The sequence below is a fragment of the Rhopalosiphum maidis genome, chromosome 3 (genome assembly GCF_003676215.2).
Source record: "Rhopalosiphum maidis isolate BTI-1 chromosome 3, ASM367621v3, whole genome shotgun sequence".
NCBI classification, from domain to species: domain Eukaryota; kingdom Metazoa; phylum Arthropoda; class Insecta; order Hemiptera; family Aphididae; genus Rhopalosiphum; species Rhopalosiphum maidis.
In genome coordinates, this window is record NC_040879.1 from 31,922,054 (window position 1) to 31,941,006 (window position 18,953).

Below are 18,953 nucleotides of genomic sequence, written 5' to 3' on the forward strand. Positions count from 1 at the left end.
GTCAACACCAGTCCCCAATTTGAAAGTATCTAATCAAAATTGTCACATATGGGAACGATTTCCCCTTTTCTGTGTACAATGAAATATAATCGTTTGAAATGAAATCTGTAGAGTACAAAAAGAAATACATATTTCCATTCTTACATCGGCATAGGTATGTGTCATCTTTGCCATACCATACAAATTGTAGACTAAAATTTCTCAATGCACCATTGAACTGAATTTCATGTATAATCAGTCGTTAAATTATATCAAATTATTTATTTTTTAAATATTATGATTATTATACATTTATGGATTCATGTAAGACAGTGTGCTGTAATTATGAGTTTACAATAGGTATAGTTAACTATGTGTTTTGATGCAAATTATAATTTTAAACGAACAAATAGGCTTACTATAGAAACTCAAAGTCATATATTTATATATTATGTTTAAAACACCGATAAAGACGAGTAGAGTTAATAGTTTTAGTTAATTGCATATTTCTATCAATCTTCACCGACACGAAACAAAATTTAACGATAAGACACGGTATTTGACTTAAAGATAATATTTTTAGTATATAAGCGTTTAATCATGCTATGACTTAAATGGTATTTTATATAAATCAACCAAAAATGTAATTGTCATTCATTTACGTGTTGCAGCCAGATTAGGGTGCAATTTTATAAAGCAAAATAAATACGAAATATTGTATATTTAAGCGCATACTACAGCTGGATTCGTATTTTATATTATACAAATAGCAATTGACCGACAATTTTTTACTCTTTTAGATTAAAATTTCAATAAAACTTAAAATTATTCTAAGTTATCATTAAAACCAATGAACTTTCAAAAAATATTTTAGTATAATATATTTAGTTATAATGATAAATTAATTGATTTTTCTTGATTATTTCTTAAGGTGGTATGTAATCATTTTCAGAACCCTCGTATTACATTATTTGAGATTTTTCTAAAAAAAATGAATGATAATCATAACTAAAAAGTAAAAATTGTTTAATGTGGTTTATAAGTATTTTATAATAATACAAAATAAATAAATATATAATTAGATTTATATTTACTATATGATCATTTTATATAATACCTGATTAATATAAATTAATTATAATAACATTTTTCAGATTCTAATTTATTATCATTTATCGTATTACCTATAAGGAATAAGCTATTAAGCTTATGCAACTATAATGACTTAATGATTGTTACGATTTGAGGTCATTGTGTTATATTTTTTCGACAAATTACTAAAACTGGTAGGTAATTATATTATTGAATTTTCTATACACTTTTAATAGATGACGTGCATATATGGCCTATCATTCTTCTATTATGTTGTGATTTACTTACCGGCCAGTAATTTTCTGACACTGATCTGAATTTCACGAAATATACTTTTTTTTTTACAATACGCATGAATTTAGTGTCACAGAATAATTGAAAGAAAAGAATAAGAATAATAATTAAAAACCGCAATGCATTTTCAAATTAATAATTTAGTAAAAAGAGGTTTAATTTATTTATAGATGATCATTCTTTTTTTAGAATATTGACAATATTTTTTTGTTCTTTATATACTTAAATAACAATAAGTCGAGGTAGGTATAATTTGATTTATAATTCGTAATTTTAACAGATTGATTTGACATTTCTATACAGGACCTATACAGCTAGGCAATAATCTTTATTCGTTTTTAACTATTATAATAAACAATTTTATTCTGTTTAATGTAAAATAAAAAAATTTAACAAGTAAACTGATAAATTTTTAACGTTATATCGTTAACGATATATCGTTAAAAATCGTTAAATCGTTAAATAATATAAGTAAGTACGTACTTGTGTAATACCATGCTTTATTTTAATGGGCTACTGAAAACATTCTTGAACAGTTTGGATCGTATCATACAGCTGATCACATGCTGCTTTATTGTTTATTAATATTTGATATTTAATATAGCTATATAATTTTATACTTTATATACAATATACTATTTTAATATATTATTTGAATGTGAAATGAATCATCACATTTAAGAATGTCAGTACTCTGGTGATTAAAAACGTTATTAGGTATATGTAGGTACTATTGTACAAACTGAAATAACGTTTGTTCACAATGCTCACATAGGTACATACCTACGAGTATTCAACTACTTACCTAGTTGTAGAATTTATGATTTTTTTAGAATTCAGTGAAAATATTGAAATTGTTTTTTTCTTAATATATTTTAAACGAACAATAGCAGTAATATAGTATTATTGGTTTTTGAATTCAAAAAATGTTCAAATATCAGTGTATAAAAAAATATAACTATATTATTCCATTAAATTAAATTTAGATGTATAATATTATGAAAAAAAAAATATTTCATTCATACGTAAAACAATACATATTGCCAATATGCTGTGGTGGTAAAAACAAACGAAATAGTGAGAAATATTTGATATATTATTTTTGTGGGAATTTAACATAAATTAATAAAAACTTGTAGTTTGTACGAAATGCAAGTAGGTAAACGAAAGTTATTTAAGTAATCTAGTACAGATGAAATCATTTTTACTTTAACCTCTGTCAATATCAATTTTAAGATATTATTTATATTTATGAAGAAAAAAAATACGTACTGTTTAAAATGTAGAAATAACTTAAAATAGGGAGTTTAGGAATGCTTAACGTTGAACTGAAATACTACAACTTAACGTGTAAGTATTGTGGGAATTGAATAATATAGGAAAAAATTATCTTAGTATTTTGAATTACGTTTAAAAATTGCATTTCTAATAAATTAAGTTTCATTGATTTAAAAATTCAAATATCTCCATTACAGTAGACATTATAGGTATCGTTTTAAAGTCAATTATTACTTTATTTCGTAATCGTAAGGCCGTGAATTGGTTTGTACACAGTTTATATTGCCTACTATTGTTAAAAAAAAATGGTCAATTATTTTTCCCAAAGAATAGACCATCTGCAATTGAGAATCTAAATATCCAATATAAATTCCGACTGTGATAATTAAAGTCTTCTGGTCTTTACCCGTAATAATAATTTGATTCAAACCATTGACCTTCAAAAAAATTATTCAGCGTAAATTTTCGAAGTATAAAATATTTCATAAACATGTCATTACAGCATTTGATATATACTATTATTATAGATCATTATTTAATCCCGCGTCAGTAATAGCAATGCCGTCGATGGCGGAAATGTTGAAAATCTTGGAATGATAGCGATGTACCTACTTACAATAATATGATAAGAACCATCGTAAAACAGTACACGTAGGTATATTATAATATAGGAACATCGATGGTGATTATATATTGTTCCAATTTTAAGGGGACAAATACGATGGAATGTTCACGATAATATTTTGTTAATAAATATATAAATAATAAATATTTATACATTTTATTTTTTGTGTCCGAAGGTAAGGAATTGAATACGTAGATATACCGTATAAAGTATATAGGTACTATATACTATAATATATATAATATTATTATATACGTACATTGTACATAATACATATATATCTATTATTATTATTATTATTATTGTTAATATTATAACTTCATAGACAGCGAGCGTGTTAAAGGTGAAATCGAATTAATAAAAATTGTTATAGTTTTATCAAAAAATAATAATATGTGTTTATACATATAGTACGGCGGCAGACCATACACCGCTCCGGAACAGACCGTAGGCCGAAACACGACGTCTAGGTCGTTGGTCCCGAAGCCCTTGAACCAGAATTTAGAGACTTCCTGTTTCACGATGTATATGCACATCGATATTACAGTAGAAAAATTTGAAATAAAAAACTCGTTTATAGATAAACACAATAATATATAGTGTAGTACCTGGAATAATTCATTATTATTTGTCTGTATAATGTGACAAACTATACGTCACTACGCTACTCTGATGCGCTCGTATTATTTATTACTGTCGTTACGCTCGTTGTTACGACATCCATATCTCAGAGTGAAAACGATTTTTTACAAATCCAATGGACGGAAAATGTCTACACGTTATACCTAAGTTATAATATCATACAAAAAAGTCTAACGCGCATCTATATTATTATACGCGATATTTCGATGTAGGTATAAATTGTTAAAATATAATAATAAATAATAATGATCGACGTAGGTATGATTTAAATTCTCTCGAAACACGGCGATGCAGAACGATCCGCGGAGGAGGAAGAAGATGACGAGTAGTTAGTATGAGCGGTGGTGTTGGTGGTGGTGGTGGTGATGGCGGAGGAGGACGAATAATAGAGTAGTAGGAGCTTGGGATGGAGGTGGAGAAGAATCGTAGTCATCGTCACCGACGCTGTCGTTGTCGTCGTCGCCGTCGACCGCCTAAAACACATTCACTGCCGGAACTGTACTGACCTGGATGAACGTTCATTTGCATTGTACATGTAGGCTAAACGGTCCAATGAATAATAATTACCAACAAAGTGAAACTCCACGATAATATCGCGTGTTGAGGTCAACAAGGGAAACCACCGCGCGGATTCTAAATTCTAATCGAATAGAAAGTAAGTAGGTAGGTACTGCTGTCTTCAGAAGTCACGAAATTAATTTACAGTATGGTATACTCGCGGATTAGACATATGCGCATAATGTATATTGTATGCATATTTATTTAAAGCGAGAAAAAAAAATAATAACAATTAAACAAATTTACCGAGACGAGGCTGATGTGTACGTTTTTATTATTATTGCTATTATATCATAATATTATTATACCTACTCCTGTACGCAGACGACCCCGCAACCTGTTGAGTGCTACTACTCACAGCGTGCTAGATAATAAAATACATTATAAACACTGCACGTGTCACTCGGCTGCACACCGACTTCCGAATAACGATGAGGCAGCGAGTAGTGACAAGTGACACTCATTAAGTTAGATCTGGGAAAATAGACGAGTGACTCGTGACGAGTACATATTAAATTTCCGATTATACGCGTTCCGTCGTAGCCCACTGCTTCCGCTTCCGCATAATAATACGATATATTATATAATATAATATTATTATTGTTTTCACGGCGAGATTGCAGCGGGACGAACCTAGTTGCGATCGTGGCCGATCGTCGTTTGGATCGCATCGTTATTATTATACGATGTCATGCATCTAAAACCGATTTAAGTATTCATCGTCGTCTTCACACCGATGACGTAGAGTGTTACGTATTTTTTCCGTCAGCGCGAATTGTTGTCTGTTGAACGCCGTTCTTGATGAAAGATGTCTTCGAATCATTTTATGAGCTACGATATATCATCATATTACTTTAGAGTGCTTAAATAGTCAAATTGTTACTTTTATGGTAATGCGTGCACAAGGGCTCAACGGATGAATGAGATGTATTAATTTTGACTTTTGAAAGTATTTTAATGAACTGCAAATATCAATTTTTAAAATCTCCAGCAGGGTAAGGATGGACACGATAACAATATTTATTATAGTTAAAAATATTATCATAATTTAGTTTCCTGTTAATAAACACTATAGATATGTATCACAAAATATACCATAATATATCCATGCTTGAAGCTCAGAGAAGTGAATGTTTTCAAATGTCGTGGAATGATTCTGAGCATTACATTTTTAATGATTTCGAATGATTTACCATAATATTTTAAAATTAAAATACACATTTATTTCATATTTTTAATTACTGGAGTCTTTTTTTTTTTCATAATAATTGCAATCATTTAAATTACTTATAACGGGTGCGTAGATATTCAAAGAGTATAGGGACTAGGGATATTAGAATAATAATCTTGGCTGACAAAATAAAATATACTTTATTATACTTGTCAATACTAATATTTATATTTTAAAAACTAATTTATATTAAATACCTAATAGTTAAATATTTTTCATACAAATTAATTCCTAGTAGCAAATACCCACAATTGAATAAGACTGTATTGCATTTGTCTTACACGTTCATCCGTGTACTAGGTAAATTTCTCTATCTGTCTTCAACCTAAACGTAAAACAATGCATAAGTAATTGAATACTCATTAGAAATAAATTATTGAGCTTCTAAAATATTTACCTAAATTAAATGTATAAACTGGTAAAACTGGTTGTCACTATAGGTATATTGTATTAAAAACTAAGAAAACATCAATTTTAACAGCATATCAGCTAGTAAACCACAAAAGAAAAAGCTATATACATTTCAATAATACCTGTATTCGGCATTCCCAATCATAGGCGTTCGCAGACTTTTATTTCCGGTCGAGTCTGGAAAAATTAGTGCCCCAATACTTGAACAGTGCCCCTAATTTTTTTTGATACATTAACATACTAGGTACATACATTCTAATTGTAATAATTGTAAATTTAAAATTGTATACTATGTATATACCTATGCAAATAGAATCAAGTTGTATGTGCAATGTGCATAAGAAATTAATGTGCTAGGTATAAGTACTTGTATATTTTTTCAGTTAAAAATAAAATTACATATTATATTAATATATACCTAACTATAATACATATAAACTTAGTAGGTAATATATAAATGTGTAATTATGTAATAATTTATAAATGAATTTTCTTATTTTCCATAGGTGATAGGCCATTGTCTATACTATAGAGTATAGACTCTTTAGTACTGAAGAAGTCTTCAGTCATACTAGGTACATATTTTGACATTTAGTGCACAATGTTTTAGTCAGATAAATAAATCAATAAAAATTATGTAGTGGTACATAAATATTTTTATTTTATTTCACTATTACGACAAATACAATTTTCATGATCTCCACGAATATAATGATAGAGTTAAGTATAATATACACAAATTTGAAATTTTACTATGCCCCTAAAAAGATTCCGGTTGAGCCGGGGCTCGTCCGGCTCGCCCTATGCGTACGCCTATGTTCCCAATAAATTTATAATTTTTCTAAATCGCACATCAAAAGTAGTAAATAGAAAGAAATTGTCGGAGTTGGCTATAATACGAACACTGTATTACACATATTTAAATATTATACACATTAGGTATATGTTATGATTCATAGAAACAGTCACAATATAATTCTGCAATAATAATAATAATAATATTATCATCAAATAAATCTTTTCGTATCATTTGTAAGTAACTAATACGTGCCGGCCCGTACGGTTTTCATTCGAATACATTATATTATAATGTCGTTTTTTAATATGTCAGTGTGCCAAACACCGCGATCGCCATCGGAATAATAATAACATAACGTCTGCGTCTGTGTAGTACCTAAATTATGCGTTGGTATATTATTATATATACATCAACATCGTAAAATATAATAGCACTAATGTATACCTATATAGATAGTATAATATACTATTGTACCGATTTGTAAGCCGTCGCCGATCGTCATTCGTCGGTCTCGCCACGGCTATTTCCGACGTAACGACCATAGCGTACATCAACAACGATGATGTTGAGTATTAATAAATATTGATAAGGGCTATCAGTAATAAAACGATCAAAAAGTATTAAGGGACCATAAACTTAGATTAATATACAATAAGCTGTCTAGTTAAGTTCTTGAATATAAGTGATCAAATTTAAAATACGTATTTGAAATAAAAAAAATATTAGGCCCTTCGACGTAGAATATCGACTGATTTTCTAAAGTTGATACTAATTTTTAATTATTGTTAATAAATAATCATAATATGTTACTCGAAAAAAGTATTGCTAACATATTTTATATACCTAACTATTTGGTAATGTTTTACATTTTAATGTTATTCTAAATTAGATCAAAGATAGACTTGCATTTACATTTACAAAACATTGTCCATTGAAAAACGTAGTCTACGTATTGGCTTGCTATTGTTCATAAAGCAAATGTATTTTCTATTGGAATTTCGTTTTAATCGTTAATCATTGTTAAAATTGTTTACCGTATAATGAATTGAGATTTAAAGTTTAGAGACTTAAAATAATCTTTCTTAGTCCCTAAACGATTATACCCTTCAACAATTAATATTACCTGAGCAAATAATAATATGGTTTAATAATTATATCATGTATTATTTTGTGTTCACCTCTATATAATAATAACAGTTAAAATCATTTCAGCGTCTTGGTTTGTTTTTTTCGACATTATACCTTAGTTTTAACTATAGCTTGGCTTACTGTGAACAATTTTAAGTATTTTAAATTTGAAACAATTTCATTTGAATATTCGTACCTGTTATCAGTCTGTAAGATCAATGGAGCTCCTCTAAGCATACAAATATCTATATTCTATAGGGTTGTAGGCTACTGCGTGTATTCGTAATTCGTTTATATTCAAGTAGTATAAGAATTATAAATTTAGTAATGATGAAATGGTATGCTAGTATAAATTTATATTTTTTATCCGGTTCGACTAGAAACTAATCAAGTTCACTTGATTTCAAAAATTGAATTTTTGACTTTTATACTTAATTTAGTATAAACACGTTCTGTTATTTATATTAATACTATTAACACAATGACAAACACTCTAAGAGTGTAAACAAAATAAAGACGTAGGCATATTGCATTTTTCTATGCAGATACGAAAAATAAAATTTCATGACCTAATAATAACATAATACATTGAACGACGTGTGTCTACTGTCTACGTGTTAAGATAATCGTCAAGTAGATTTTTCAAAAATACACTAATTTACTAATTTAGTGATATATAATAATTGTACCTATATAATTTCTGTAAATTTTCTGTTTAAAGCTTGGTAATCTATATAATTCTTATTTCTTAGTAATGTATTATTCTCCTGTTAATTTTTGGTATTTTTTAGAATGCCAGGATATCTATACTTTGTTAGGTTTAATACTTTGTCGGTAACATATAAATCTACCATTTTCAATTCAACCATGATAAAAACACGCGATTAAAAAATGTTAAGTATTTATAAATATGTATGTATCGATCAATAATTGTCCACCGAGTGCGTTATTAATAAATTATGATAAATAAATAAATAATATAACCGTACAATTTACGAAGATTTGATAATTTTGCTGTGTCTCCCAGCTGTTGCGTAAATTATAATATGAGGTATATCGTTACGAAGCTGTTTTCATTTTTTCCATATAGGTACCAGGTACCTGTTATCGTTGATGACTGGTGAGTTACATATTAAATACAGTGCATACTATATACGCGTAATAGGTACAACCATCTACATATATGTATAATATAATGTGTAATGTGTATAATACATAGGTATTTACCAGGTTGTTTTATGGTATAGGCATGTATATTTAGGTAAATATATAATAACAAGATGACATTTGTATAGACTATAGTAATTCACCTGGGCAAACAATCAAACCGGGTATCAATTTGAATCAGAAACTTATTACATATAATCGCATCACCACGAGTCGTCGTAATCTGGATTTAATCTAGCCTTCAAAGTGTTCATATATATATTTTTTAAGAGCTACTCAAATTGATTACGATATATATACTTGCCTTTGTATAAAAAATTTATTTATTAGAAATCTACTTCTCAAAAGTCTACATTTATTGGCAACATTTGCATAAATGGAATATCAGTCAAAAATACTTTAATAAATAATATTATATAATAAAACTCTGAACTATATCTTACTCATAAGTAAATTAATAAAAAATTTGTATTATAGTTTTCATAGTTTTCATTTGTACAATCGTACGTACTACGTATTGTGAAAGCCAACAGCTGGATAATAGATAAAACATGTTAAAATGTATCAAACTATTAATTTATAATATGAGTATGATATCATGAAAGGAAATACGAGTAAAAAAATTTACCTACTTAAATTTGGGAGACTATTCGTGTACATCACGTCTAGACGGAGTTAAACCCGTACGACCGCGTTACGATAGAATTCCAATTTTTTACGTAGCAAACGTATAGTACAATAATGGAGAATTAATTTTTTTCAAACCGTCATGGTACATGTTATATATTATATAGGTGAATGTGAAATAATGTAAAATCACAAAATGAAATATTATGTAAATCCACTCGCTATGACTTTATAGTTATTTTATTTATAATAACTACACGTATTTTGGTGATCATACGGTGGCAAACATGGATTGGAATTTTATGGTTTTGATTTTATATTATCTACCTTCTAATTGAAACCGTATTCCAATGCTATTCAAAATGTAGTTACGAAAATAATAAAGTGTCAATTTAATTTAATTTTTATAATGAGTAAGTCGTCTTGACTTAACAACAATAATAATAATATTTGAAAAAACGAACTTTCGAAGGTGTACATTATAGAGTTTACAATGTATTATAGATCAGTATTAATAATGGAAGGATGCATGGACGGTGCTGGTGCTGTAAAACAACTGTAGAAGATACAGTGTGATGAATCGTGGAACCTGGAAAAAAATACTTCAATAATAACAGTATAATTTTATATTATAAATTATAACCATTTGTTTTTACACAAAAGATTATTGATAACGATCTAGCTGGGTTTATTGCCGATACGTTTCTTATAAATGATTTGCGTATTTATTTAAACACGAACACCGTGACAATATTGATTATCCATACGATATTTTTATTTTTTTATAATTGTTTTTAATGTTCTAATGGTCTTACCGATTTTCCGTTTGGTTAGGTTAAAACCAAAATTCGATTTATATTATGTACGATTGGCAGATGTATCTTCTAAGCGTATTCTCGTAGAAAATATAAACCGCCGAGGCTAATGTTTTTAATATTATCACGGTGAACAGATCGGCGCGTCTTTAAAAACTATTATATTTGTTGTCATAATTCGATTATATCGTTCGCACACATTAGGATGCTATTATTAACTGTATTACGTATAACGTATTGTGCGATTAGGAATTTAACGGATTTTCGATGTGACGTATTCTCTGTTAGGAAAATTGAAATATTTAAACGATTCATAAGAAATTGAAAAGTCGAGACGGTCTTAATATAAAAGAGGTAAATAATTATATATTACATAATGTCACTGTTAAGATTCGTCCTTGTTCGATGACAATACTCACAATAATATAATAAAATAGATAAGTAAGTACGCTGAGAAAATTTTAACAATGGCGTTTAACAAAACTAAAATGTTTCACGAACCAGATTATAACGGTTGTATTGATAAAATTGAATTTTAATAGGTTAATTTAAAGGTTTTTCACTAGCCTATAATATTATATATTCATCATAATGTATACTATAATCATAGATTTTAACCAACAAGAAAAATTTGCAAGACATTGAAACTTGAAATTCTTATTAAAAGAAAATCCATACTCTACATCAGACTATGCAATTTAAAATATTGGTAACGATTTAAAAATCAAAAGTTAGTATCGATATAGTTGAATAGTTCACTGATATACACAAGAACGAAAAGAAATAATAGAAATATTCAAATATCAAAGTACTTACTATTATATTCAGATTGCATTCAACTAACATTTCGAAAAATGTCTTATAAATTAGGTCCTATAGATTTAGAATTTTGGGTGGTATACAGTCTTTAGCAATAGGTAGTAGATACTGCTTCGGTTTACGATTATTTTTTTTAAACATAGTTTATCACAATATTACATGAGTGCAAATTTTTACGAATATTCTAATATTATTATAGCTATATATTATATATTATAATGTACAATGTCATATTATGTACATATAGTGCGAATATTTACACAAGCGTATATGATATTGTTATATAGGTACATATTAATGTTTAATACGTACACCTATATTGTGTTACACAACTTCATCTGCAGGAATGTTCCACAAAGAAATCACACCGATCTGCACGTGAGTCAGCAATCGAGAATTATTACAGTTATATTGTCGTTGGCGATTCATCGGCTACGCCGATTTTAACGAAATTCCGTGTCCACCAAACGGATGGTTATAATAACTTGTAGATACACATATACTTATCCGAAAACATATCATCGGTGGGATGTAGTGCGTGTACGGACCACATATTAGTCCACACACGCGCACAGTATACATGGAACGTAAAAAATATTGGGTCATAATAACTTAAATTCATTCAGTCTTGTCCAACCTTGCAGTAATTGATTCATATTATAATAAAATTATATTATATCATTAAATTAAGAACAAAAAATAAATTTTCTAATATCATTAATTTGTCAACATACCTAAATCATGTGTATGTCAAGATGTGCGGCCTCCGACAAAGTTTGGACGTTAGTAGTTATACCTGATTTTATCGATTCGAGACTTACTTCATAGAGTTTATAAAAATGAAATGGACTTGCAAAGTTTAAATTTATACGTCAAAGACCCGATACTAATATGATACAAGTTATTACTTTGACTTTAAAAGTCTTAGAGGAGAGGTATGATTCATTTTAAAAATGGTAGTTATTATATTTAAATTTTTTAAATTATTTTTTTTATTTTAAAATAAACTCTAGCTAAGAAGGTTTATTATTTATGTACAATTTTTCTCAAATTAGTTTTTTTTTATTTTATTATATAATTTGGTGTTTCTTAGAAATACCTATTATATCATATCATAGTTTATTTTATTTCATTATATTGTTTTCATAGTTTTAATTTTGTTGGTTATTATTAAATTTAAAATATGATATTGAATAGTACCTACATATTTTTCTGTTTTTGTTTCATTATTTTTGTTAACGAAACGTTTTCCTAATCATAATTGTTATAGTAAAGCATCTTTTTATTAGTACATTATTAGTATGACACTAGAAATCCGGTACATTCAAGTACCTACTTCCAAAAACAAGTTAGTTTCGAAATTGAAAATTAATGCATGACAAGGGTGTCATTAATAAGTTTGCTATATAGTAGGTTTCGAGTTTGCTTCGTTGTTGAGTAGGTCACTAATGGACGACGTGTTCAATTTGACTTCAGTGATAAATAAATGCACACGAAAAACGATTTTGAGCGGAGACGGTATGTCAAATCTTTATTTTAGAATTTATTTGTATTTTACCGTAAGTAATTTATTTTTATACTAATAAAATGGTATAGTTGAACTAATTATTGGTCAAATACCTTATTATTATTATATTACCAATTAATTGTTATAATATTATATAATTTATTATTGTACTTAAATTATAAGTCAATGCCGTCTAGGTGCGTTTATGTTAATGTTGCGTTATGTTTTAAATATGTTCGTGGTATAAACTATAAATACCTTAAAATGAGTAAACTTATGATATAATATACCAAAATTTTGTTATTGACACAACGTGCAATTTTTTATCAATATAAATAGAAAGAAAAAAATGTTTATATAAAGCTCAGAAAGAACTATAATATTTGAAAAATAATATTATGTCTGAAACGGTAATATAAATATTTGGTGAAATTTCAAGTCTCTATGGTTATAATATTTGTAATTACAACATAAAAAAAAATACATTTTATCAAAAACTGGTTATGCGTACAATTTCATGATTTTAGCAGGTTTTTTCAATGCTTTTTAAAAATAATAGGATACCTGTATCGTATTCATAATAAACGATTTAGGTCAGTAGAAATTCGATGAGTTTTTAAAACAATTCACGCAATAATAATTTTTGTATGAATTTGATTGTAATGTCTCGAGTCTAGACTCTTAGACTCTGAACACCATTAAAATATGTATTTGTTTTACAATTGTGTTTTTTTTTTCATAATTATTATTATCTTTTACTGCGAACACTTTTTAGGGTAAAAATAATGTTCAAAAATATCATTTAGCACTTTGATGTATTAGAAAACAAGATTGAACATTACTTTGACATGGTTATTTACAATTTTCTCAATAATAATTGCTTTAAAAATGAATTAAAAAACTACTAACAATCATCGGGAATTTTCTGAAAATTTTATAGAATTGTTTTTGCAATGTAATGGTTTTTATAATCGATCTTTGATCAATTTCACCAATAATTATGTAAAAATTAAGGCTTACCTACAATAGAAATTGCAGTACACGATGCAGTTACAGTTATAACGCAATAATAACTAAGACATTGATTAAGTCAATAGATCGTATAATACTTAATGACTTGAATTAATGAAGTATAAAATGTATAAAACTTTAACTATAATTAAAAACATCTATTTCGATTTCTGACCGTGTTATCTAGATTGATAATGTTTCTCAGAAGAGTTGGTATAAGAAAAAAATTGTATCTTAGCAAAGTATATTTTACACATAATTATCTATTCAATAATAATTGCACGTCGTGTTATCGATAGTGTCCTAGTTTAAAAATTAAATTAATAGGTAGCTCATGTTCAACATCGTGTATTTTTTTAGTTATGAATTAGTTTATCGTATAGAGAAGTACAATTTCGAATCAGCGGAGGTCAAGCGAATTAAATTAATTTTCAAAACGGCATTATTCGCGGATCTCGCGTAACACAACTTCTTATATAATAATGAAAAACATAATCTCCGGTATGTGAAATTAAAACAACAGTAATAGATACGGTCTGAACAACGAGTTATTTGTTTTTGTTATGTATCTACCTATATACTAATGATCGATTAATTTGCGGAAGGTCGGTTTTAATAATCATACATGAATCGTATCCGATTAAATAGAATTAATAATGATTGGTTCCCGATTTACTATTACAAAGTGGTTGAAGACTAGCAATTTAGTTTAAACGCTATAGCATAATAGTATTCAATGTTAATTAGTACTATTTACTGTTTTTTTGCATATTATACGCCTATGTTGTTATCACAGTTGTTAAGTGTTTAATTTTTAAACGCTTACTTCATGATTTTATACTTAAATAGAAAATATTGAAGATAAAAACCAAGGTGACAATTAATAAATCCTGATTTATACTAAATTTCTTAACTTTATCTCCATTTAATGTGAAAAAAATTATCAAATAAGTAATATTATATACTTTGAAAAACATTATATTGATAAATGTCGGTTCTCAAGAGCTTTTTACATAAGTTAGTAATTAATAATATTTAAATTATTTTTTTTTTGTACTAAACTGTATATATTGTTCATACCAAATAGAAAAAAAAAATTATTTTTTAAATGTTTTTAAATACTTATTATAAAATATATTTAAATATAAATTGCTATTCAAGTATTTAAATATCCGATTGAAATACATTTTAAAAGTATTCTTAACAAATAAGGTTATTTAAATTTATTTCTATTATAATGGTTGTAATCAAGATACGTAGTATGAATATTTGGTGTATACTTATCACCTATCTTTTAGTTATTCCTTGAGTGGGTGTTGTAAAATACAATTATTCTAAAATGTATTCGATTTTTTTTTCAAATACAATTTTGGAGCTTAATTGTAACTTTATTGTGAAAAACATTTAACTATAAAATGATTAGAATTATTGTTATGTGAATAAAAATGAATACTTATTGTCGATAAGCGATTCTTTTTCTATCACAAAACGCTATAATTACCCATATAATACTTAGCTTTCAGATCTAATTCAAAAATTGATCCAGGGATATTTATCAATCCTAGTACACATCATGGTCGATTTTTCATCTATATAGTATCTGCGAACTTTATTGCAAGTACATAAAAATATTAAAATAAAACTGTGAAACGAGACGGTCTCGGTCTCACGTACCTTCCTGTCACATACGCGTATGCGAAGATCTCTTTTCGCGAACACCGTACATTGCGATTGTTATTAGCACATTTTCTACGTCGTTTTATAAGTATACATTCCGAATTCCAATTGACGTACTAATCCATCGGATCCCGGATAATGGGAATAATTGTAAACGATCGACGTGTACGCAACACAATATCGTCTGAGACGAGCGTTTTTGAGCTTATTATTGCGATTAGTCACACGGTTTGATTGTGTCTCTTCGATTTTACGCTACACAACCGTGACAATAGTTAGGGCTGTTAAAATATTACGCGTCTGCAATAAAATCGGTAGTTATAATAAATACCCCGGAATTAATGACGAGCGACGATAACTCGCTACTATATAATATGCAAGTGCCTACATTTCTACTGGTAATAATTTACACACGGTGCAAACCAGCGCGTCGACAATAGACGAAAACTGCCGCAAACACAAATCCATTATACTATTATAATTTATAGTATACTTCTTATCGAAAAAATAAATTCAATGTACCAAACAATTTAGTAATAAGAGAAATTTAGGTTCCTTGAACTGATTAAGAAATTAAAAATGCCTAAAACAACATTATAAAAACAATTACAAATTTTCAAACTTATTACGAGAGAAAATAAAACGAAAACACACATTGATATTTAATTTATGTCTTATATTTTGCTTATTGTATTACTCTGTAGTACTACATTTACGTAAACACAATAAATTATGGTTGTATCCCTTTCAATTAATATTGAATTAGGAAATATCTGTCATCGATAAAACCAATAGATATATTTTATTTAGTAACCATCATTGACACAGTTAAGTCTTAATATTTAGAGTGTAGGGAGGGCGTGTAACCTAAACTTCACATTTATGAAAATCTAATTACCTATATGAAAATAATATGGTCCTTATAAATAAATATAAAAATTCCGAAAATTTGATTAAATTCAAATAATATTTTATGTTATTATGTATATTTTTATTGCTGTTAGCCTATCCTCTTTTCTATCGGGTCATACAAAAATAGATATTTCTTTGGAAATTCTTCCGATTCTAATTGATTCCATAGATCATATAATTATACATAGTAAAAAATAATTTCAAAACTAAAAGATAATAAAATATTAGATAGCTTATATTACCCGTGAAAATCATTAAGTTATGCACAAAGTCTATAGAAGACAAATGCAGTAAAAAAAAAATAAAGAAAACCACTTAATACTTACATATGAGTTCAAGTTTTCACCAATAAAATAATTTTTGAAGTTTCACTAAAAGTGATATGAACATCTTTTAGGCATAATAATATTATGGTATTCAAGTGTATATGTTTTTTCTAATCAAATAATGCTTAATTTGCTATTTATTTTAATAATTTAACGTGTCGTACAAACGAACGCAATCGTTGTATTTTATAATTATTAGCTTATTACCGTTATAATTTATCAATTATAGGCGTACGGCGTAAAATTGCGATAATAACAGCGATTAATAATTGCGGTTAGTACACTATACCCATTTGCTTATTAACCCATGTAAATTATAACCACAGTACTGGCATAGAACAATAGCTGTAGATAGCACTATTTACAGCCATGGACCATGGTAGTAAATTTGTAACAATGATAACAATAATGTTACGTCGATATTTTTAACTGTAATAATATGTGTGTGTTTAATAAATAAATGGAATGTTTAATACAATTTCAAATGTTTTTCTTGTTTGTTCGACATTCTTTTATCTGTTCCGGTCGTGAAATCTCTTAGATCCGGCTACGTGATGTCCCCGCCCTGTTAAGGTGTATTACATGGTCTTCGCCGAGGTTACGCTACCTAAGATTATATGGTGGTCGTCAATCCATCATTCCCATATAGGCCGTATAGGTATTTACTATTATCGAAATTTTAACGGGTCGTGCGTGTTTGAACTATGATAAATTCTCGATCTTTGGGAATCACGCGCTCGGTTCTGTTTGTGTTTCACGAAAGGGTGCCGCAATTTCTTTTGGACGTTGTTAAAACAATATAACTACCAACGTTGGTACACGCCTCTGTGTACAGTGTTTGCGTGTTATTGTATAGACAGTATACCTACGCGTATTGCAGCGTGTTTGCGTACACCGAACACACCCGCGATGTAAGTACGATACAGACTTTCAACGATTGAAATGTACACATTATACTGCGGTCTGCGGTGGATCTATGTACGGCCGCGAGACGTTAAAAATAAATTAAGACGTCTATATATATTATATACGTTTTGAAATACTGTAACGAATGTAATATATCACAGGTATGATACTATACTTAATGCTTAGAATTCATATCACGGTATTATTATCTTTAATGATATATATTTTACGATATCCGCGGGTTTTTCTGCACGCCTCGATTTCAAATTCCGGGATCGCGAACGTTTTACGCACATGATTTGTGCACATACTATATTATTATTATTATTATAGCTGGGCATGTGCCGTAGAAAATTTATTAATATTATTATTATTGAAGAACATTATTATAATAATATTATAATATTACAGACAATAAAATATTATACTCTGTAACGATATAGTCGGGCGATTGTTTTTAAAAGTTATCTTTGAAAATAGAAGACAATTTTTTTTTTTTTAATTAGGAAGTCACAGCCTTATTGGTAATTAGAGAAATTAAAAACGATATCCTAACGAGATAGAATCGATGTATGAAAATATTTTAAGTTTGATGAAGTGTACCCGACCGAGTGATTGGTGCAGGTCTAATGATTTAAAACAGCTTCAGATATACCTATAATTACCTTAATAATGTTATATGATATTCGACAATTGTATATTATTTAACGTTTGGAAAATGTGTTGCAGAATGATACCTCAGCATGTCCCAGGATCGCTTGACCGCTCTTCGGCTACTGTCGTACTGTTGGCTGACCGTCATGTTGCTGTCCAACACTTTGGCATTTAACGTCGTCTACAACAAAGAACCGTTGTCGTCTTCATCGTTTCAGTCATCCTCTTTCTATCAGAGTACGTGTACACTAAATTATATATCCGTTACCGGCGTTAACTAGTTTATGGTGTACGCAGTGTTAAATAAAAACGGAAACAACTTTTTACCGATTTTCATTGATTTAAAATCAATGATTTTACAAAGCTTCTTATGATTTATACACAATCTTTTTCTTTTTCTCTTATCTTAAACTCCGTTATTGATACTTGATAGTATCGATTATAAGTTATAGGACGAATTAAATCCGATAGTTATACATACTTTACGTGTTTTTT

General features: G+C 28.2%; 1 protein-coding gene across 1 annotated transcript in view; it reads left to right on the forward strand.

The window, feature by feature from the left end:
- The window catches only part of LOC113559169 (serine protease lint), a 44,879-nt gene that overhangs the window by 12,426 nt on the left and 13,500 nt on the right, over positions 1-18,953 (forward strand). Inside the window, exon 2 of the mRNA XM_026964797.1 lies at positions 18,534-18,695. Coding sequence (XP_026820598.1) covers positions 18,548-18,695 — 148 coding nt within the window. The 5' untranslated portion in view covers positions 18,534-18,547. The remainder of the gene's footprint in view (positions 1-18,533; positions 18,696-18,953) is intronic.